Raw genomic sequence first — 23,918 nt, 5'->3', positions numbered from 1 at the left:
ATTATAGTATGATGTGCAACCTGTGTATATGCAGTTATAATGGACTTTTTTAACAGCCTTTGTTGAGGCAAATCCATCTATCAAGCCTGAAGATGCTATGGCAGCACTCCAAAATAGTTTTGGTGCGACAAGAATAGTAGTTATAGATAAGAAAATCAAATACAAATACAAGATTTCCACCCTCAACTAAAGTATGAAAATAGGTTGCATAATTTGGCTTGTGAGTGAAGAAGAGATACTTGGTTAATGTATGTGACTGTTTCTGAAAAGATAGCTAATCTCAAACCCTGTATCTCTTTGACTGCTCATAAATTCTAACTTGGAAAAAAAAGTTACAGATGGGTACAGCATATTCAAGGCTTTCCAGTGGTGTATGCTACAACTCCAAGAAAGAGTTACAAGAATTTTTTGTTCTTTGCTGTGCCACCAAAAAACAAAATCAATTTCTCCTCTGACTGAGAGAGAAATCCTGTGATAAATAAGTTTGATAGTGTTTTGGTAAAAAGTTGCATCAACTTTCCTTTGCTGTTTTTCAGAAATGTTCCTTGTCTTTATATTTTCTTTGTTTTTGTAATTGTTCTTTGTCATAAAGTATTTAAGAAGTTGCATGAATATTTTCAAAACTGATTGGTTGTATTCATTCTATCTCATCCCTAATGAGCCTTGCATGTTGGTTATTTCCTTGACCCTTGTCTCAGTTGTTGACGTTGACCTGAAAGATGCTCCGATTGAGCCACAGAAACAAGAGGGTGGGTGCTGGTGCTAGGAATGCCTGGCATGTGAGGGTTGGTGCTGGTGTTTGGAGGGTGGTTGATACCAGGACCACCCAGTATAAGAGGGATAGGTGGCATGGAAGAATCATACAACATGTGCTAGCATGTGGGACATGGTTCTGTTTGGGTTTGAGAATGCCAGATTTGTTATATAAAGTTGAAGTATCATAATATGTTAACAAGGAGGGTTTTTAGTTGTTACTTTGCATTTATTATGCAGTTAAAATTGTGTTTCCTGAACTGCATGCTCAGTTGTTATTAAAAATTTAATTATTTTTACAGTAAAAGAAAACATTTGATTTTTCCAAATGAAAAATGTCAGCTATGAGTAACATTTTGGTGTGTACTATTTTAACATGTATGCTGGCCTTGTATGAAGGACAAGCTACTAATCCACTTTGACATGTGTATTCCTGATTTTCCTCAAATAGTGGAAAAAATGGCATTCTGTAAACTTGTACTAAACTTTTCCTGACTGTTTGTGTGGTTTTATGTATTTAAGTACCCTAGTGTGTTTTTTTTGTCAGTACAAAACTAGATTTTATTATTAAAAGTTTGTTTTTGCACTTAAGTCTCTCTCTGCATTTTAACTGTTTGTACACCTTTATTCAACTGTCACTCCTTTGCAGTGTGTGTCATACAATGTAAAAAGTTGTAGTGTTTCACATCTTATGTATTATACATATTTATGGTGAAATATATAATTATTTAATTTTTTAGATGCAATTGTAAATAAATGTTAACTTGTGGGAAGAATTAATAACTATTATAATACAAACAAAGAGAGAGAGAGAAATGATTTAAATCTCTGATCAGTACTACTAGTTATGTTTTATTATAAAATTGCTTAATTTAATGTTTATTCTTTTCACACTAAGTTTTTCTCTATGTAGACAAACTTTGGTCAAAATTTTTGGGAAAATTCTTTTTTTACACATTTTGTACAGTTCAGCAGCTGAATTTGTGCAACATTTATGGGCTTTAGTTATAAATTCATTAAGCTTTTAACAGTAATGGAAATGTTTTGTTAATTTTTATATATGAGTAGAGTAATGCGTGATGAAAATGGCAAGTTATCTTTGACTTCTTAATATTGACTAACAGTATTTCTAGAATATGAACAAGTCTTATGTAAGTCAGATAAATCATGCAATAAATACAGTACATGTTGCTTTACTGATGTATTAATCAACTGTTTTGGCAAGAACATTTAAATAAATGTCAGAATTCAATGTTTTTTTAATAATTTTAACTCTATCTTTAGTATACATAGGATTGTAACAACAACTTTGAGAAAACTTTGTTACACTGTGTTGTAGAATAAAAGTAAAATTTTCATTTTTTAAGTCTTTCTCTATGGTTAGTGAAATCGTATTTAGGGATGAATCAAAAATAGTTTCATTTTCAATTCTAATTCTTAACTTTTCTGATTTTGTTGTAATTGATTTGTACTTATAAATTTTGCTTCTTGTTTGTGTATAAAACAACAACAACAACAAACTTGTGTTGTTGTCTGTTACAATCAAAAGGGATAAAAGCTATTTATAGTTTGCACCTGCATGTTTTCCCCTTTCTACACTAATATTTAAATGTATTGTTGTAAGCTACATGTGTATGCTAACTCTACATTTTTGTAGATTGTTTTATGTTGAAAAATAGGGGTGTAAGCCAGCTTTACAAAATGTAGTTTGCCTAGAAAAAATTAGAAATTAAAAATTGATGTTTTTAATCTTAACATAAACCAAGTTGAAGAGTAGTAATTTTTCATGTCCATTTTCCATTTCTAAAGAGATAAATTAACAATAAGAAGGAGGAATGATTAAAAGTCTGTGAATCATCAGTTAGTTCTTATACACTTTTAAATTTAAAGTATTAAATATGATAATTATTTTACTATCTGTGATCCTTAAACTTTGTTTATTTCAAATTTATGAAAAACTACTTAATTCTAACTTGCTTGTAACAGGGAAGCATGTTTAGGTGATGTCAAAATATAGTCATTGTATTTTCTTTATAATTAATGCTTTTAGAATAAATGAACAGATTTTCTTGTAAACTTGTATATATATAAACTGAGCATGCTTGGTGAATTTCTGCAAGGATAACAGTTTGATTTTCACACAGAATCACTTTGTACACCTAAATCAATATGGATCATGCAGTTCATTGTAATGTGTCTGAAATACCTTCATTGTTAAAATTTATTATAATGATGCAGTTCATTATTGATGTCTCTGGATTATATCCATTGTTAAAACCTTTTTTGTTGGTGAACACAGTGATTATAATTGGATATGACACTCAATATTTTAATTTAAAAATACCTAACTACCCTAGTTTACATACATTCTTCAGCATCCCATTAAACTGAATCTTGAACTTAAATTAAATTTAGTGGCTTATCTAAGAGCTTTCTTGATCAAATCTTAATTACACATCTTGGAGAAAATGAAGACAAATTTAAGACCCAAAAATGATGCACTTTATCTGTCATTTTGTTTTCACTCTATGAAAATTCAAATGCGTGATAGTTTTAAAGTTTAGAGATCCTGCCTTTTGTGTGCGTATCATATAATGTTAGCAGTCACTTACCTGTTTGTATTAGAACTAGCATAGAGCTTTATTATTGAAGTGGGTTGATTGTAAGTTGATCATCAACTCTGCTAGATGTAGCAGGGACATTAGTTATTCATTTTTAATTTGAAAAATTAATAATTCTTCAGTTTTCTTTTAGTGGCCTCCATATGAGTTAACAGCAACAATTATTTCATATATCAAATGGAATGAAAAATAAAGGACTTGTATCATGTGAACACTTGAACAGTAAACACAAAAGCCCCCCCTGGTGGCACAGTGGTATGTCTGCAGATTCATGCTGCTTGAAACTGGATTTAGATACTGTGGTGGGCAGAGCACAGATAGCCCATTATGTAGCTTGGCGCATAATTTCAAACAATCTGTTAGTCAAAACACAGGAAAAGTTAACAAGTATAGTTCTGACAGGTCTTGCAGTAAACACTCAACAAGACTCTAATTTATTTTGTAAAGAATAGTGATTAACAAGCTGTCTGCACTTAACTATTTTGCTGGAATATACAAGTTTAATTCTAAGGTTAATAAGACATTTAGTGGCAGAAGCTTAGATAAAAGAATAGGTGCAGCAGTTTTACTAAAAGGTTTTGATGTACTAGAGTGTTATAAGCTGTGTTATTAATGCAAGATAAAATCATATAAATACTAGTTGTAATATTCATATTTAATACTATATACATTTTGCCATTGTAAAATGTGATTTGGGGTAAAACATTTGCAACCTCAGCTTTCAGTTGACAAGTTTGAAGTTATTTGCAAATTAAGAGGAAAATATGATTTTAAGTTAATTTTTAATGCATATATAATTGAGGTGTTGCAAGAAGTATCACTATAACCTATTAACTTGAAGTATTCAGTCCAAACGGTAATTTTTATTTTTCAGCAAGAGACGGTCTTGTTCCTTATATCATTGTGAACTTTAAACAGATACAAGAAACAGGATCGGCTCATGCTAGGGAATAAAACTGCCTTGTGAAACTATGGTCTCCCAGCATTATTATGTGTCAAAACTTTTGTCATTATGATAAAAGGTATATATTTTTGAAATCATTAGTTTAAGTAACACTGTTACAGATCTTGGTACAGTATGCATTTAGTGGTTACATACTTGTTGGGATAAAGCAGTAATATTTATGATAATTAATGCTGTATAAAAACCACTTAATTTATAGCTTTTATATGATATCTCAGTTTGGATAATAATTTGTGCCATGAAGACATTAGTAGGTGTTTGTTTTAAATTCCCATGACAGTTTTAAATTTGTTCCTTTCTATTTTATCAAACTGTTTACTTTTTAACCATGCCTATTTGTTTTTGCTCTTATGATTGCCACATTTATGTTTTAATAAATTTTGTTTTATTCTGCAAGTGCATGACTTGTTTTTTTTCAACTGTTTTGAATGTTACTGGGAAGTAGACATGAAGTGTGAAGAAAAGAATTGATGTTCAGCATTAAGATAAAACTGTAAGAGCATTATTCCATCTTTCCAGTCCCACAAGTTTTAACTGGGTATAGTTATGAATTACTGACTTCACATCAGTGGCATATTTGTCTTAAGCTTTTGTTAGCTAAATGAATTATGTTTTCTTTATAATCCAAGAACTACTTACAGAAGTTCATGTATTTGAGCAGTATGAACCTCTTTCAGAGCATAGAACCTCCTTAACTCTTCACAGCTGTACCTCTGAAACCACAGGAACCTCCTAAAGAACAAAAAGATGAAGAGGGAGGCTGTATTTGTTAAGGATATATTTTATTCCTATAATTTGTCTGCATAAGCTTGCCAGAAAGTCTAAATTATATATCGATCTGCTTAATTTGCTGGCCTTAGCCTGCCAAGACTTCAATGAAGAAAGTGGTACCACTCCTACACAAAGCTAATGAAAAACTACTTCAATCATGTAGTCACTTCACAGCTCAGCTTCTAGATCAACACTAATGCTCTGTTTTCATATTTCTTGCTGTATTTTTAGTCCTGAGATTATAGAGATGGTGAGAAAATGGTTAACTATAGGTTTCTCTAATCTTTTGTCATATAGAACATAACCAAATAGTTTAAATGTAAAGTATTCAGTGTCGAGTAGGCATTTGTTTTTGTGAATACATTAAGACATTTAAATAATCACTTGGTTGTCATACTTGCAATGCTGGCCTTAAATGTTATGTTGAAAGAATTGATTAACAATTGTTGTTCCATCTGAAAAAAGAAAAAATCGGAATCATTCCATTTTAAGTACATAAGGAATATGGATTTGATTTAAATTGGGAAGCAAAATAGATATTATTTTGGTGGGACTTTGCTGTTCGTAATTGATACTTTTTTCAAGTTTTTTTATGAATTTTGTTTAGGTTTTCTACTTAAATGATTTTGTTTGAATATTAATTTATAATTTTATAGGATCAAATGAGTGCATTTAAAATGTACAGTTTGTGGCACGAGTTTGTCCACAAATGAGAAATTTGGAACTTACTGAAGTTATAATTTAGTACTTACTATGCAATTATGTATAACTTATAATTCCTTGTAAGACAGTTTTAATTTGGAAAAAAAAAATTTAGATTTGACACATATAAAGAATATAAATTTTGTTTGGTGGATCAAATACCTAGCAGAACATTTCTGTTACATTTTCATAAAGTTGTGAATATCTGTATGCTATAAAATGTTGCTTCATTTTTCTGGTGCCTAATGTTATCTGTGAAATTTGTTAATTTTGGAGATTAGAAATCTTTATAGATTGGATGTGCATATTAAAATTTAAATTTGTTTCTGTTTATCAGCTCTGACACTAAAAAAAAAAATAGATATTCAAGTCACATAAGAAAAATCAGAGGTGTTCTTTTCACACTTCCAAATTTATTCATAGTATGTTACATATAACAAAGTGAAAGTCATAATTGTTAAAAACACTTAATACTAAAGACCAAGTAGTAATATTTAAGGATCAAGGGCTGGATTCTTAAGTGTCTGTTCACAAAGATTTATTTTTTGTGCAATTCAAATTAATAGTTAAAAAAACAGTAATATTTGTCTAGTGTGAAATACTCACTGTATATGAATAGAAATTTACACCAATTATTTGACCTCTTTTATGATCTAGTACATATAATCAACAGTGAAGCAATACAAGAATGAAGTTTGAGTTCTGAGTTTTAAAAATGCTGACTAATTTGTCTTTATCAATTTTAAAGCATCTTGTGTTTGTTATGCAACTACCACATAGTTTGAAAGCACACACTTTTCTTATAAAACTGGTAAACTTTTCATTAGAATGATAAATATAAGAACATAGGCAGCGTTGAAAATGCATGTTAAGTACTAACCCCAAATTAGCAGTAACATCTTTTGTGTTCCAAAAGGGACTATATATGGCAGTTACATGGTAGAAGAAAAACCAAATGCTGTATATCTATGAGGATCCAGACCCCCATTGCGTAGTAACATCACTCTAAAACATATCTTGTGCTTACTGCCATTATCATCTGCTTTGGTTTTCATGATTTAAACAAGTTTGTGTGTTAATAAATGAATCATTTCCTGTTGTCAAACTATTGTTTTGTTAGGACATTAAGATATGTAAGAGTTTGGTAATTTTATTGTGTAAAAGCTTGTGATCAGTATCATGAGTAAGCACTGTGAAAATTCCAAGGCCCTTTGAGCAGATTTGGATTTGTTGAATATGTTTTTTTACACATGTATGTTTGTGTTAAACATTGGGTTTATTAAGACGTTTGGTACCACATAGAAAGAAACGGACTTAAATTATCCGGTTCATGTGATAATCGAGGTTTGTTGTCACTAAGGCAACAAAAATATTTGACATTATATGATTTTTATTGCTCAGTTATATGTAAGCTTCACTTTAAACTAGCATTGAGTTTATATTGCAGTTGAGAATGTTGAAATATTAAGTTGGTAACTTTGTAAGGGCTTCTTCAGATACAAGCAGTTTGTAGTGATAATTTAGGTTGAACATATTGTAGCATTAAGGTAGGATTGTCATAATTGGTAATGCAAACTTTAGATGTCAATAAAACGTTGTCTGGTGCTAATTAACAAGGCTAAAACTAATAGAAATGAAAACCTGGATGGAAGTATGTAGCAAAAATGAACAAATTCACACACACACATACACACTAGTTTCTCCTTTACTGGTAAGCAACACTTGCTTCTAGGTATGTTTAAAGTAAATATTCAATTTATATTGTTAGAGAAGCAGTTGTATATTTATGTATGATATATAGATATGTAATGGTAATTTAATTTATTAACTCTTAACCCTCATCAAATACCAATGGTGTGTGTATATGTGATTTTTTTTTTTTCTTTACCATCTTAAAGTAATTTACTGCAGGGATCCTGAACATTTACCTCTACTGCCAGATAACTGAGCCAAATTAATAAATTTATCTTAACTTTCCAGATTATTTTTATGAAGTAAAACATTTTTAAAATTGTTTTATGAATATATTTTAGTGGTGAATACAAGTTTCAATGAACTATTAACCTATCTTATTTTGGTCAAGTTTTATTTCAGTGTTGAAAAAATGTATCAAAACTATGTTGAAGGACCAAATTCTGTTTATTCAGTGTTTGTTTATTATGATGATTGGACAGACTTGGTGAAGAAAACCTCAAAATATAAATATCATGGCTGATTGGCCACTAAAAGAAGATATGCAGGACTATTTTCACAGTTTTTGTTTTTAGTTTATTGTGTATATTCATCACTTGGTGCATGGAGATAGGCTTTTGTAAGAAAAGCAATGGTTGCATTAAAGTGTCAATGCCTAAGAACGATATTTTGAGCATTCCTTGGAAAGTTTAACACACATCAAGAAGCAGCATAATGAAATTCCAAAATAAAAAATAATTTTAAGAACAATGCACTCACTTTTAAATAATGTAGCAGCTTTACCACAAACCTAATTGGTCAATTTTTTACTTTCACAAAGAAAATTAAAATCTTTTTTTCTGCAGAACCAATACTTCAGGTAACAGTTATTAAAGAAATACTTGTGCATGGAGGCAATCTCAAATATTGCTCTTTTCCTTTTGAAATGTAAAGTTGTAAAGGCACTTTTACTTCTACAAGCCTGACTTTGAGTTATGAATAAAAGGATATCTAAAATGAAGTAGTGTTTCCTTCTTAACATTCTATATATATTAAAGAGAAAACAATAACAGAACAGATTTTATTTTTGTGAAAGTTAAATGCAAAATTATTACACTTTAACTCCAATATGATTCTAAAGGGCTCCTCTTAGTATATTATGCATTATAAATTAATCTTACTGATATGATACTGAAATTTAATTTTCTTTCTCTTGTTTGAAATGTGAATTTTATTTGTATTAAGAGCCAAAAGATATAACAGTGAAAACCATGCAGTTATTTATAAGTGGTATTAACTTTCATTAAAAAAAAAAAAAGATGGATCTATGAGATTTTGTTAATCAAAGGCTAGGTGTTTGATATTTATGTGTTGGAGATGTATATTTGAATTTGTCTTTAAACATAAGGACAGGTAAAGTTAATTCTACAACTGTTTCATTTTAAAGGTGGTTTAAAATAAATCTTATCAAAATTATTTTGAATTTGTCCATTTCTAGTCAACTATTACAGTAAGTTCCCTTTTTCTATTTCAATCAGCCTAATAGTTGTTAAAAAATAAAATTTACTGTTCATCAAAGGAAACAAGAATTAAAACAACAGAAGCTTCAAATACACAGATGTGGCAATAACTCTCTCCTGCTTATTGTTCACATTTACCTTTATATGGGTTATAAAGGAAGTGGAATACTAAGTCCCCATTTCATTTTCACTTCTGGGCCCTTTATTTCAATTGACGTTTACAAACTTAAGTGCATTGTGCATACACAAGACTATCTGAGGGTCTCATTAAGGAATCATATACTATATGAACAATCATTTTCCCTCTATCTCTTTTGCTATTAAGTCCCAAGTATGGTCTTATTGGATGGTTCTTCTGTTTTGTGGAAGTCAATAACTGACTCATTTAATTGTTTATGTAGTTGTATATTTAAATTCAAAGTCAGAAGCATTAGAAAGTAGAAATGTGTCGTATTTGCAGGTTTTATTTTTATTCTCCTTTTCAGGAAGAATTCTGAAACGAAATGACTCACGTACACTATTATTGTTACTGTACAACTTATAACTCTGAATTATGCAAGCCAAAAGTTATTACAGGAAATGACATTGTATGTCATATCACATCAGTGAACAAATATGCTAAGAAAAGCAAATAACCATCAATAATGTATTTTGTGTTCAACAGATGATGCAACAAATTCAACATGTCTATCAAATAGCATCTCTACTAGCACTAGTTTGTCTGCTTTCCACAGGTTAGGAGATTTAAAAATAGTTAGTAGATAAATATGCATTTTGCACTGGAATTAGAGCTACAAGATTTTAGTTTTATTTCAACATATACACTTTTTTTTTTAACATATAAATTCTATGGTCCTTCTTACACACTGGCCAAACACTATTTAAATGCTGTTATTTCATTTTAAACTGGCTTTATTAATTTTCTCTAAACCCTTCTCTCCTAACATGACAGTATCTTGTCCAGTACAAGTTTCCATTGTAACTTCTTAACAAAAACTAAACAGAAAAAAATTGGACATATTTGCTAATGATATATACCCTCATGCTAGTAGTAGTCAAATCACAAGTAAGAAATTAATGGTAAGAGCTCAAGCTCATGATTAAGAATTTTCTGAGATACTGTTTTTGAAGAGTTTAACTTTATCCTAAACTTCATTTACAACTTGGACTTTCACCAGAACTTGTTCTGAAGTATGACAGACAACACTAATACATACAGATTGTATTTTTTATTTTAGTTAATTACTCTATACATATAGATTGTATTTTTTATTTTAGTTAATTACTCTATACATATAGATTGTATTTTTTATTTTAGTTAATTACTCTATACATATAGATTGTATTTTTATTTTAGTTAATTACTCTATACATATAAATTGTATTTATTTTAGTTAATTACTCTATACATATAGATTGTATTTTTTATTTTAGTTAATTACTCTATACATATAAATTGTATTTTTTATTTTAGTTAATTACTCTATACATATAGATTGTATTTTTTATTTTAGTTAATTACTCTATACATATAGATTGTATTTTTTATTTTAGTTAATTACTCTATACATATAGATTGTATTTTTTATTTTAGTTAATTACTCTATACATATAGATTGTATTTATTTTAGTTAATTACTCTATACATATAGATTGTATTTATTTTAGTTAATTACTCTATACATATAGATTGTATTTTTTATTTTAGTTAATTACTCTTGAAAAATACACTTGAATTGACAGACTCTGTTTCGACACAATGAATCTGAAAACAAATTGTGTATGAACATCAAAATTCAACATACAAACTGTAAAGAAAAACAATACTTTGTGTCAAGAAACCAGTTTTTTCATGTTATTTCACTATAATGTTGAATAGTCTCTAAAAGGTGCTTGAACATAGAAAAGAACAACTTTAATATGTAATACATTTGTGTAAAACAAAGCAATAATGAAACCTAAGTGAAGAAAACTAATGAAAAACTTGTATATGTATTTTCCCATTTTGTACAGTATTTCATTTTTAAAAAAATGATCTGCACCAAAGACTGTTTAACCATAGGATTTCTTAAGACTTTTTTTTGCACATTAAAAGGAACATCTTTTCCAGGTGAACCATTTCAAAATGAACAATCTTACAATTTGCATTATGTAAAACCTCAGATGTTACTGGACTAATGAGAGGTTGTAATTATAATTGAAAAATAATGGTCACGTTTATTTGAAAATATAAAGAGACACCATAATCAGAACAAATTCTCCTTGAGATAGTGATTGCTACTCAAACTATATATGTATTTATGTATATTTTAATACTTTAGATTAAAATATCAAGTTTTATCAGAAGAATTGTCTAAGCATTTAATGTAAAACGGTACAGAGAGATATGAATAGGCACAGTAAAACCACATATTTTCTTTATGTTTCTGTTCACCCTGTTAGGTGTCATAGTTATGTGACATTGCCAGTTCTGGTCAAGTCTGGAATGTTGGAAGAAATATAACAATTGTAATTTCACTTACTTTAACTGTTCATTGCTTGTTTTAGTTAAGAACACAAAACTGTATATACCTTATCTAACATTTTAACAAAACAGACCAACAAATTATACAAGGAAAGAAAACAAAACCTAAGCATCAGGTAATGACAAAAACTAGTCTAATGGCATAAGAAAGGTATAGCAAAACATATTTGTAATATATACTCACCATTTTGCACAGAACAGCTTGATTTCTTTGTATATCTGCCTGTGAATATTTGCATGCCACTAGCTTTGAGTTATGTCCCATTTAAATAACACGTTGTTTTAGGTGGAGCGTACTAGTCATGATGAACTACCAGACGAAAATAGCCCTAAACCACAAGAAGGGTGACACAATTTCCTTGTGCAGTTGTTTCTCCAAAGCACTTGTACTTGAATTAACTTCAATCTTAGATGAGACAAGAAGAAAGTGCAACAGAAGTGAGAAGGTATGCAGAAGTATCTACTCACCGGTCTGGATTGGACAACAGAGTAATTTTAATAACAAAAGGATATATCTAATAGTCTTGTGGAACACCCTCCATCTCAACAGTGGGCACTGGTAAAGCCAGGGCAGATGGGTTTAGCACTTTGTTACCCTTGGCCTGATGCTGATATTAGGAAAAAAAGCATACCCTGGAAGTCAACACCAGTCACCTGGCAGGATTCTATAAAAGTTATGAAAATGTATTTACCCTTCTCAGACATGGTTGAGGAAATGTGACTTGTTGGAGTCAAAACTCTGCTGGAAATGAAACAACCAGATCATGAAGGTAATGGGAGCCAAACATGTGTAAAGTCATCCACATGACGGCCTGACGGATTTCAACCAATGGTTGGCTAATGTGAGATACAAGAAATTGAGACATGTTGTGAAGCTGTTGTGATGAAATGTGAAAGAACCTGGAAGTATCAATACCCATGGAAAAATACATATAGAGGAGAATGTGGATCCAACCAGTACATTGATGAAGAGGAGTTCCAAGGTAGAAACAAATAATGACAGAAACCAAAAAAAAGATGTGCCAAGTACCACTGAATTACTCAGAACCAGATACAGAAGACAATCCTGGTCAAAATAAGCAGACAGATGGAAGAGAAAAGATGAGCACATCCTAAGCAGCTGAAGTCTTAGGAAGAAAGGCTCGGTCACGACAGACAAGTACAGTGAAAAAGAGTGCAGGAAGCATTGATGGTAATATACACCTGAATGATAATGACTATAGGTGAGAAGGAGCAACAAAGGTCTTCAGACAAAGATGGCATATGGAACATGAAGCCAATGGCTTGATAACAGAATGTGTAAGTGTGTGTGTAAAACCACAGGTCACAGTCAAGCACAAGAGTAGGATGAAGGAGTCAGTGAAGAAGGAAGGAGCTGAATAAAATGAAGAGGATTAAGAAAAGGTAAATAAGACAATAATGGAAAATTTAGCTGATAAAGCCATTCAGTAACTAGCAATGGTGAAAATCAACAATCCATGGTCAAACAACAGTGTAAAAAAGGCTGAAAAGTGGGCCAATGCAGGACTGCCTGAAGGGAGCACTGATAAATCATGTTGAAAATTCAATTAAAGTCAAATATATACAAAAATGTGAGTACGTCAATTAAAATGTAACAGTCATCCAATGCATTTAAACCAACATACACTTAAGAAATACAAGTTTAAAAACTTGTTTACAGTGACAAAAGTAAAGATTTCTCTTATTGGTTACAATAGTAAAGAACAGTTACTAACATCACATTCTTTAGACTCAAACATTGACAGTGGCTTTATTAATTTCCTTTACATCCTTCTATCTTAACATGACAGTATCCATAATTGCAAGGCCCAGTACCCTGCTACAAAAAATCCACTTATTTTTCTAACTAACTTTAAATACCAGCAAATAGCATTAAAAGCAACATGTACTATAAAGTGCAATTAACCTGAAGATGACCTAGGAAGTTCGAAACGTTGTTCTCTCCTTATCAGTAAAAGTGTTAATACCCACACCAGCCATTCTGAGATACAAAGTGCAATTATGTTAAAACGTATATTAAACTGTTCAAGTACAAGGTTACATGAGCTAAAAAACACTCTAGATACAATATTTCATTTCTTGTCCTTTAGAAAACATAAATTAACAGATTTATGAGATATATAAATTAAGTGATAATCAAGAAAATATTTTTAAACCAAAAAAAAAAACGTTGTAATACAATCTGAGCAGTAAAAAATTTTAAGGATCATAACATATGATAAAAATACATCAACTAAAGTAACTATACAATTTACAGTAAAACCAACAATGAAATTGCAGTTCATACACACATGCAAATCAAATAAATAATTAATGTAATACAAAACAAGAGAGTGACAACTAGGAAACTTAATGAATAATCAATTTTTAAGTAACAGTACTTTTTGTCAGATCATCTTTACGATCTATGAACTAAACTTTTTATTTGCTATTTATACTGCAAGAGATTACTTCTACTTGTTTCAAAACAAACCTACAAAATAGGCTTTATGTGCTATCCCCACTATAGGAATAAAACCCTGAATTTTAGCACAAAAATTGCTGAAGCTTGCTACTGAGTTACCAGGAAGCTAAGAATAAATGACAAGTGAAGCCAATTTATACTGTTGCCTTTCACATATTTTCACACACTTTCTTCATCAACAATACAGAAAAGTATAATATAACTTTTATATCATTTGCAATAATTTGTTTTATACCTATGGCTTCAAAACATTATACGTTGCCTTCTAAGTTTTAAAGATTCCTTATTAGAAGTAGTGATTCAAAGTGTTTCAACTAATTATAGACAAAACTCTTTGCTCTATGTTTCATAGAGAAGAATAGATATTGATAATACTATGTTCTTCTTCATAAAAGGTCACCATAACTGTTAAAAAAACATAAACAAAATTTACAATTACAATATATAATTTATTACAATGTGATATAATGCAAAAAATCATAAAAGTGCATAATAACAAATTACAAAACTTAAAAGACGAACACAATAAGAATAATTAAAAGAACAAAATCATTAAGATATCCAGACAGCTAGTAGGGTATGTAATTATGAAAATATTAATTAAAACTTGGCAAGTAACCCTTCTTAAATATTTGAATATCATTTCAGTTCTTCATTATGCACACTTTCAAGTTGAAAACAGATATGTATTTACAAAACATTTAAATAAATATTACTGTTATTAATAAGGAATAGAGTTGTTTATTGGAAAGTTTTAGAGATAAATCATGAAACAGCTATGTTTGGAAAAAATAACTCTGACTTCTTCAGGCTTTTATCTATGTGTAACAGAAAATTGTAAGGTTTTCTGAATTTTAGTTTGTTTCTTAATTTTGCACAAAGGTACACAAGGGCTATCTACACCAGCTGTCCCTAATTTAGCAGCATAAGACTACAGGAACAGCAGCTAGTCATCACTACCCACTGCCAATTATTGGACTACTCTTTTACCACAGAATGTTGGGATTGACCGTCACATCATAATGACTCCACAGCTGAAAGAACGAGCATGTTTGGTGTAACAGGGATTAGCAAGAGAGGCAGGAGAAAAGATGGTACAGCATCTTGTAATGAATATAATCAGGTCTGACTGATGAAGACCAAACTTGAGTTCCACCAGTGTAAAGGAGTGATTATACTCATAGAGATTTTCAGTCTGAAAGGAAACAGATGATTGCTCTGCCTGAGTCTGGATGGTTAACAAATGGGGGATAAGGCAAGAGTATCAGTGATGCTCATGGCATCACAACTTCCTTGCCATCAGAGAGCAAGATTGAAAGGAGAGCAGAGGTATACTGCCCTCAGACCTTCCAAATCTTGTCCCATATGACTTTGGAACTGGTGTTAGAAGAGCTGCTAGTTGTGAACACTTAATCCAAGATTCCTTCTGGCTTTGATGTCCTACCTACAAAGCATGTGCATGGGCCAACTGGAAAGCAAAGCAAAGCAGTTTGAAAGTATGGGATATCTACGAAAGATTTCCCAGGCCCGTTTTTGAGCCTTCCGTGCCATATGGTAGGCAGGATTCTACCATGGAAGAGGACACAGTGAAAAATATGTCAAGGTTTTAGGAATAGACTGAGCAGCTGCTTGGACAATACAGTCAGTTACTACTGCTACACAGTCTTCTCTTAATGGTTTACAGACAACAGCAGGATTGGATTCCGAGAGAGCAGTGAAAGAGGGCCAGTTGGCTTGGTCCAGCTTCCGCTGTGGCATAGATCACAACCAGTCTCCCTCAGTATAATAGGAAAATGATCATTGCCCCATGGGTCACTGTCATCCCCCCAAAAGAAATGATAGAAAAGTGAAGAGGAGCAGACAGAGATCAATATCAGTAAAAGACTAAGTGCATGAAAATAAGCAGTAGAACCAGTATTGAAGAGAGAAAGGTTATGACATGAGAGCAACTACAGAACAACTCCTACCATCAATATTAGCACCACTCCAGAGGGGATTATGTCTAATAAAGTCCCCCAGGATTAAAAATGGAGATGGCAACTGTTCAATGAGAGCATCAAGATCTGTTTGATCATAGGTATTTTTAGAAGACAACTAGAGAGAACAATCAGTGACGGTATAACCCGAGGAAATATGGATGGCTACAGCCTTCAAGGGTGAATCAAGTGGCAAAAATTGTGTGGATACTTGCTGATCAATCAGCAATGTCAACACTCTATGCACCCATCCATCACACAACACAACCTGTTACTTCAGTACAAAGAAAACTGCTGAAAGGTGTCTGTATTGATAGGTTTCAGAAACGTTTCCTATAAGAAAAGACACACATGATGGTAAGAATCAATCAGCGCTTTGATGTCATTCAAATTAACATGAAAACCTCGACAGTTCCACTGTATTAAAGTGGCCATTTTTACCTACGTGAAGGAGGATTGGACAGAGAGTCCTTCTGTTTTCTACCATGTTGCTCTCTTTACTAGAAGGTCTATTAACTTCTGTAAATCTTGTACTGGATTGAGTGGACAGGTCTCTGTCAGTAGATGAAGATTCTAGTGATTGAGGGGGTGAACAAACAATCGTTCTGCATCTTGGGCCAAAGAAGATGTGTCTAAGGAAATGCCAAAACCAGAGCCAAAGGAAGTGGATCCAGAGAGCCACTGGAAGGAATGATGGGAATGGAGATACTTACTGGCACTGACTTGTCAACTCTCTTAACCAAGGAGGGCAAAAACTTCTCATTGTTTGAAAATGACTCTGTTAGAGATATGGAGAGATCTGTCTGTACTGCAACAGTATACATCAAAGATGAAGCGGTTGACAGTAGCTTTCGAGCATCTGGGCAAGAAATGTTGTTAACCATTTTCAAATGCTGTACCTATTTTGCTCCACCAACCTAAAGCAAGAACGAAAGTAGGAGGGGTGAGAGCCACTACAGTTAGAAGGATGAAGGTCCATTTTGCACTCATAGGCATCATGGTCCTTGCTAATGCAACAAATACATGTCAATGAACCACGATATGATGTCTTCGGGTGACTGAACTGCAGACATTGAAAACATCTGAGAAGGTTTGGAATATATAGCTGTGTTTTTGTGTGTTTTTCTTATAGCAAAGCCACATCAGGCTATCTGTTGAGCCCACCGAGGGGAATCGAACCCCTGATTTTAGCATTGTAAATCTGTAGACATACCACTGTACTAGTGGAGGGCTTATATAACTGTACCCTGCAATTTAGATAACCCACCTTAATGGTGGCAAGTGGAAGTGGTGATGTAAAGATCAAAATTAGGGCACTGGTCAGCATAACTCCATCTTTGCAAGTTGACGATATGCCTCACTGCAGAAACTCCCTGGGTGGAGAAAGCAGCGAGGATCTCTGACTCGGAAATGTTTTTCAAATCCCTCTCAACAATAACTCCTCATAATTAGTTTAAAATAGCATGGGGAGTAACCTCAAATGGTATATCCCTAATGGTCTTTGAATGCAAGAGGAGTTTAATCTATTTTAAAGTGGATGTTTCCACCAAGATGTCCCAGAATGTAGCTTTCTGACTGACTTAGGAGAGCCAGTAAGCTCCTCTGGTCCCTTCTGAATAAAAAAAAGGGAGGTATTTGCCCTAAAGATTTATCTGATAAAGAATGTAATATCAGAAAATGAGGTATAGGTGTTGAACATTGCTGTTCATAATCTTCAAAATGTGGTTATCTATTTGTGGTCTGTTTTTCATTATTTTTGAGTTGAGCAATCCATCATAAAGAAAGAATATGTCAGTGCCAACTGACCTCACCCACCATGGAGCCCTGTGAGGGGATGCATTACAATGCTAAACAAGGACATTGCAGCAATGCCACAGTTTCATGAGCACTATACTTAAATACCAGCATCAGACACAATGTCCACAACACCTGATGAGAATGTCCAATACTGGTATTTGGTTGACCATAGTTCAAGTGGACAGATGAATGACCCTAGTGGGACCACTCCAAGGCTGCTCATCTACAGGAATATGAGGCCAAAATTGTGTGTTAAGGTTAGAACCATCAACTACCAGGATTCTCTTCTTCCCTTCACAGGTTGCCACACATGGCAAACACTTGATGAATGTTTAGATCCAAGAGGAGGTAAATTGAAAGTACAGAAACCTTCTCTTGGAGGTCCCCTCACCACATAACAGAATGCACAAATACCACCACTAACTTGACTACTACCTCTTCCTACAAAGTCACCCTGACCATCCCAAAATGTATACCACATTTAAGTGTATACATAGTGAGTTCTTAAAACTTAGACATCTTTTGGTGAGGTAATACTGTAATAATATGCTATGTTATAAATGAACTGTGTGATAGTTAGGATTTTTGTGTTATTTATAATAACATCCACCCCCACACATTTTGGTTGAAGTTTGTAACCCAGACAAAAGATGGGTATTTCAGTGTCTACAAAATAAAGTTTTTTACACAGTTAATTGAATAATTACATAGCCTAAAAATCTTTTATTTTGCTCATTCAGTAACAGGTAAAATTAACAAGTACTTATGTACTGCTACTTTTATTTTATACAAAATCCTGAAAACAAACCAATTTCCATATATATTAACTTTTAATATATATCAAATTATACTTCTTTATATCTAAAACTGATAAAACTATACCAATAAAATGATTATCAGATTAAAAAGATTCACATCAAACTACATTAAGAAGCACAAGTTTTTGCTATTTTTCTAATCAATCATAAACATTTATATTTTTGTGTTTATACCACAAAATTTGTCTAATGCTTATTATTATAGTATTTATAGTTAGCAATTTATTTTTTATGTAAATAAAAATATTAGTGTATGTTATGTATGTTAAAGCATAGTTAATAAACTTTAGTTTCACATATTTTGCATATACATGGAAAAATTACATTGTATGTCTGTTTGTGAAAATATACAGTTCAATTTCAATAAATTTCTTGTTACTTAATGTTCTAGACAACAAATCTTCTGTAAGCAAGAGTTACTTCCAAACATTAAATAATAACAATGATTTCCTTTATATCATTTACTCCTTTGATTTAATATTTTAATTTTGTCTGAATTTTCATCTAAAGATGCCATTTCTCTAACACACTGATTTATTTACTAACGCAACAGGACTGTAATTTCGTTTAGTTTAGCCATCTAGAACAAAAGATAAACAAAGGTAAATTGCATTACACACATAAGGCAAACCTTCAGTTCTAGAATAAAGGATGAAAGCTAATGATAAGCAGTGATATAACCAATACAAACTACAATTGCAAATTACATATCGTCAATATACCGTACAACCAGCACTATCATAGTACTCACAAATATAGTATGAAAAATATTTACAACTTGTACAAATGAAAATTTACAATAACTTTGCTTTGTTAGCAGTATAAGAAGTTACAATTTTAAGTGTTACAAACCTATGTATTTTTCTCAGATACCTATTTAATTTTTGTGCTTCCTCTTACAAGTTTACCTCACATCCAACAAACCAATATGCACGTATAACAATTTAAAATCAGCTAATTACAACAAAAACTTAAAAGTTATACTGCAGAGTCCTCTTTTGGATAAGTATGTTAAAGTACAGTATTTACTCAGTTTACAAACTTTTATAAATGTTTTTTAAGTGAAACATTTGCTTACAAAAAAAGCTGCATAAACTGTGAAGCTTTTATCAGGAAAAGTACACGCGCGCTTTCACGTTGTAATACTGATACTAAATAATAAGACAAAATTAATCTTAGGTCTATGTGTTAATATGCAGCCCACCCCCTAGTACAGCGGAATGTCTATGAATTTACAACGCTAAAATCAAGAGTTCGATTCCCGTCGATGGGCTCAGCATATAGCCCGAGGTGGCTTTGCTATAAGAAAACACATATTAATATTCTGTTTTAACAATATGTTGCAATATGACACTTCATTTTTCATTAGAACTAAAAATATATAAAAAAATGATAATAACATAGCGACATGAGAAGGTGTAAAAATATTTAAATAAGGAATAACAGCCTTATCAGTTATATAAAATAAGGCCTGGCATGGCCGAGCGCGTAAGGCGTGCGACTCGTAACCCGAGGGTCGCGGGTTCGCGCCCGCGTCGCGCTAAACATGCTCGCCCTCCCAGCCATGGGGGTGTATAATGTGACGGTCAATCCCACTTTTCGTTGGTAAAAGAGTAGCCCAAGAGTTGGCGGTGGGTGGTGATGACTAGCTGCCTTCCCTCTAGTCTTACACTGCTAAATTAGGGACGGCTAGCACAGATAGCCCTTGAGTAGCTTTGTGCGAAATTCCAAAACAAACAAACAAACAAAATATATAAAATAAATATACTAACTCAAAAATGATGTTAAGAAACCTCTGTAAATATTGATATATATTAACTAACAACATTAGAAAACTCACATTTTTATTTCATATTTCTTTATACACATTTACAGTGAAAATATTATCCGTATTTTTCAGTTTTCCTTAAAACTGTGATTTTAATGTGAATCAATATTTTTTTCTTTGGATGTACATCTGGAAAGGTCTGTGTAAAATTGATTAAATGCTGTCTTCTCTCTTTGGCCTGGCATGGCCAGGTAGGTGGTTAAGGTACTCGACTCGTAATCTAAGGGTCGCGGGTTTGAATCCCCGGCACACCAAACATGCTCGCCCTTTCAGCCGTGTGGGCGTTATAATGTGACGGTCAATCCCACTATTCGTTGGTTAAAAGAGTAGTCCAAGAGTTGGCGGTGGGCGGTGATGACTAGCTGCCTTCCCTCTAGTCTTACAATGCTAAATTAGGGACAGCTAGTGCAAATAGTAGCTTTGCGCAAAATTAAAAAAAAAAAGCAAATTAACTTTCTTCTCGTGTTCTCACGAACAACAAAAATCAAAATATCCTTTGAACCCCATACCTTCGATAATGTCTATCACAATATTTACTCAGCTACAGTTTTGGTGGAAAAGTGAAAAAAAAAAAATGCTTTTAGAAAATTGATTTCGTGGTAGAACACAAAACAGCAAATATGCATTTCTCTTAAAAAGAGAAAGCGACAAATGGACACGATATTTGAGAAGAGTGATTTCATGTGAAATGTTTTGTGTGTGTTTTTTTAATTTACAAGTAATTCTTCAGATAAAACTCATCAAATTAGTTTCAATATCGATAAGTATAAAGTAACGCACTTTCAGTATTGATATTTGGAAGATACTTAATTCTTATCTGATGAATATACCAGTTTTAGAATGAAAACAAGAGGGAATCTTCAATGGCAGCGGCACCTGAAATTCTTTTAGGCTGGATTAGAGTAAATTAATCTATGAGATCTCACCTTAGCTGTATTTTTGTGTGCTAGAAATACCATGCGCGGGGTGCGCGTATACCCAATTAGATTTTACTATTCATCAATATTCCAACCTGCCTACCCTCAAATTAAAATTATTTTAGGCATGATTAGAATAAGTTTATCTATGACACCTCAGGCGTGGTCAAATACATCAATCGAAAAGGATTAACCCACTGAATTCAAAATTGTAATTAGATCTCAAATCGGTCAAAGTTGGCGGAGCTTTGTGTTAAAAGTTTGTACTTCTATGATTCGTTGTGCCGCGGCTAATAATGTCATTGCTATTATTAACAAATAACAGAAATATTCGGCTAATTGTTTAAATAGATGAAGTAGCTATTGTTCCATTTTTGAATTTAGGCTAAACATAAAAAAAAGGTAAATTTAAGTGAGGTCTTATGCATAATACTGTGAATACATATTTTATTCAATACAGGAAGAATTACAAACGCTTAGAAAGATGTTTGAATTTCGTGCAAAACTACACGACGGTTATGTGCGCTAGCGCTCCTTAATTTGCAGTGTAAGACTAGAGGGAGCTACTCATCATCACCCACCGCCAACTCTTGGACTACTCTTTTACCAACGAATAGTGGGATTGACCGTACATTATAACGTCCCCACGGCTGAAAGGGCAAGCATGTTCGGTGTAAATGGGATTTGAGCACGTTACCCTCGGATTACGAGTCAAGTGTCTTAACCGCCTGATCATGCCGGGCCGTATTGGAAGATAATTTACCATAAAGATGTATAGTTTTTTTTTAAAGTAAGCTCTACAAAAATATTTAAAGACTTCAACTTGTTTTTTGGTATTTATTTGTTATTTTAAACATCTAGAGGAGTGTGTGTGTTTTTTTCTAGCAAAGCCACATTGGGCTATCTGCTGAGTCCACCGAGGGGAATCGAACCCCTGATTTTAGCCTTGTAAATCCGTAGACCTACTGCTGTACTAGCAGGGGGTCGTATAGATGCAATTAGTTTCAAGTATTAAATATACTCTTCAAAAAAGAAACGCAAAAGGCAAAATATGAGACAAATTATTAACAAGTTTATTCCGGGTAGTTCTGTATGACATGTGTGAAACTTTGCACATTCACTGCTGAACATCCAAAGTCTGCAAAGGCGAAGTCCACGCTCACTAGATAAAGTTTAACGTAAATCAACGTCAATAACGAGTATGCCCCCTGTGAGCATCAATAACTGCTTGGCATCTCCCGCCCATGGAAGCGATGAGATGACGAATCACATCCTGTGGAATGGCTGTCCACTCAGTCTGCAAAGCTGCTGCAAGCTGAGGTAGAGTCTGCGGTTGAGGTTGTCGTCGTCGCAGACGTCGGTCCAACTCGTCCCAAAGATATTCGATGGGGTTTAAATCTGGTGATCTGGAGGGCCAGGGAAGAACGTTGATGTTGTGGTGTCTCAAGAAGACAGTGGTGAGTCGTGCTGTGTGAGGACGGGCGTTGTCATGTTGAAAAACGTCGTTGACGTTCACCATGATGGGTTGCAATGGGGCCTAAGAATCTCGTCGACGTATCGTTGAGCCGTAATATTCCCTCGAATGTGCAAAAGGTCTGTTCTGGCATTGTAGGGGATGGCAGCTCACATCATGACGCTGCCACCACCATATCTGTCAACATCCTGCACACAGTTTGCTGCAAAACGTTCACCTCAGCGACGGTAAACACGGGTCCTTCCATCCTGCCTACGAAGCATAAAACGTGATTCATCGCTGAACCAAACATGCCTCCATCGCCGATGAGGCCATACCCGATGTGCTCGAGCCAACTGCAGCCGTGCTTGACGATGTTGCTGGGTGAGAATGACGCCTCTGACTGGACATCGAGGTCGGATTCCTGCATCTCGTAGACGGTTGCGTACGGTCTGATCGGAAATCCTACGCAGCCCTGGTATGGTTGAGGCAGTAGACGTCGCAGTGGTGGTCCTATCCCGAAGGTGACGTAACCGGATGTTGCAATCTTGTGCGGGCGTGGTCACACGAGGTCTGCCAGATTTTGGACGGTCACGAGGTGATCCATGTTGTTGGTGACGATTCCATAGCCTTGTGATGGTGCTTGGGTGGACATTCACAGCTCTGGCAACATCTAATCGAGATTCGCCTGCTTCCAAGTGACCAATGGCGTTGTTGCGTTGTGCTTCAGTCAGTCTTGGCGTAACTGTATTGCGTGTCGGTGGTTTAACACTGAGCTGTGGAAACCGAGAACCCGTCACTTTTATAGGGATTTTGCACATGTTGCACTTGCAGAACATGCAGATCTCTCAAACAAATTTATTGGACACGCATGCATTTTGGCGAAAAATCCGATGTTTTCCTCCGTTTTCAAAGTGCACAACTTTTATTGTCATTTTGGTCTGACAATCAGTGCCTTAACACATACTCTGAAATTGTAACGTTATTACATATATTTCTCTTTTAAAATAACAAAAATATCCCTTTTGCGTTTCTTGTTTTGAAGAGTATATATTTAAGGGCATTAATATAGTGCCTATATGAGATTTGTCTATATGAAATATAAAATTTAAAACAAA

The 23,918-nt window shown here is 33.3% G+C and overlaps 1 protein-coding gene and 1 long non-coding RNA gene across 3 annotated transcripts in view; one reads left to right on the top strand and one right to left on the bottom strand.

Moving 5' to 3' along the window:
• The window catches only part of LOC143256654 (ras-related protein Rab6), a 28,771-nt gene extending 20,272 nt beyond the window's left edge, over positions 1–8,499 (top strand). Inside the window, exon 8 of one of the 2 annotated variants that reach the window (XM_076514144.1) lies at positions 5,044–8,499. In XM_076514144.1, the coding sequence (XP_076370259.1) occupies positions 5,044–5,111 (68 nt within the window). In that variant the 3' untranslated portion in view covers positions 5,112–8,499. Of the gene's footprint in view, positions 1–698 lie in introns of both variants that reach the window. The other variant, XM_076514142.1, reaches the window with a different exon arrangement.
• A 5,253-nt stretch (positions 8,500–13,752) lies between these two features.
• Positions 13,753–19,625, bottom strand: LOC143256653 (uncharacterized). The gene is made up of 2 exons (XR_013031430.1): positions 19,455–19,625; positions 13,753–14,416 (listed from the first exon to the last, which is right to left on the bottom strand). It is a non-coding gene; the product is annotated as an uncharacterized LOC143256653 (long non-coding RNA).
• Positions 19,626–23,918: the final 4,293 nt, after the last annotated feature.

Source organism: Tachypleus tridentatus, chromosome 7 (assembly GCF_004210375.1).
Source record: "Tachypleus tridentatus isolate NWPU-2018 chromosome 7, ASM421037v1, whole genome shotgun sequence".
Taxonomy (NCBI): Eukaryota; Metazoa; Arthropoda; class Merostomata; order Xiphosura; family Limulidae; genus Tachypleus; species Tachypleus tridentatus.
The sequence above is the reverse complement of the archived record's forward strand: the minus strand, read 5'-3'. Positions and strand labels throughout refer to the sequence as shown.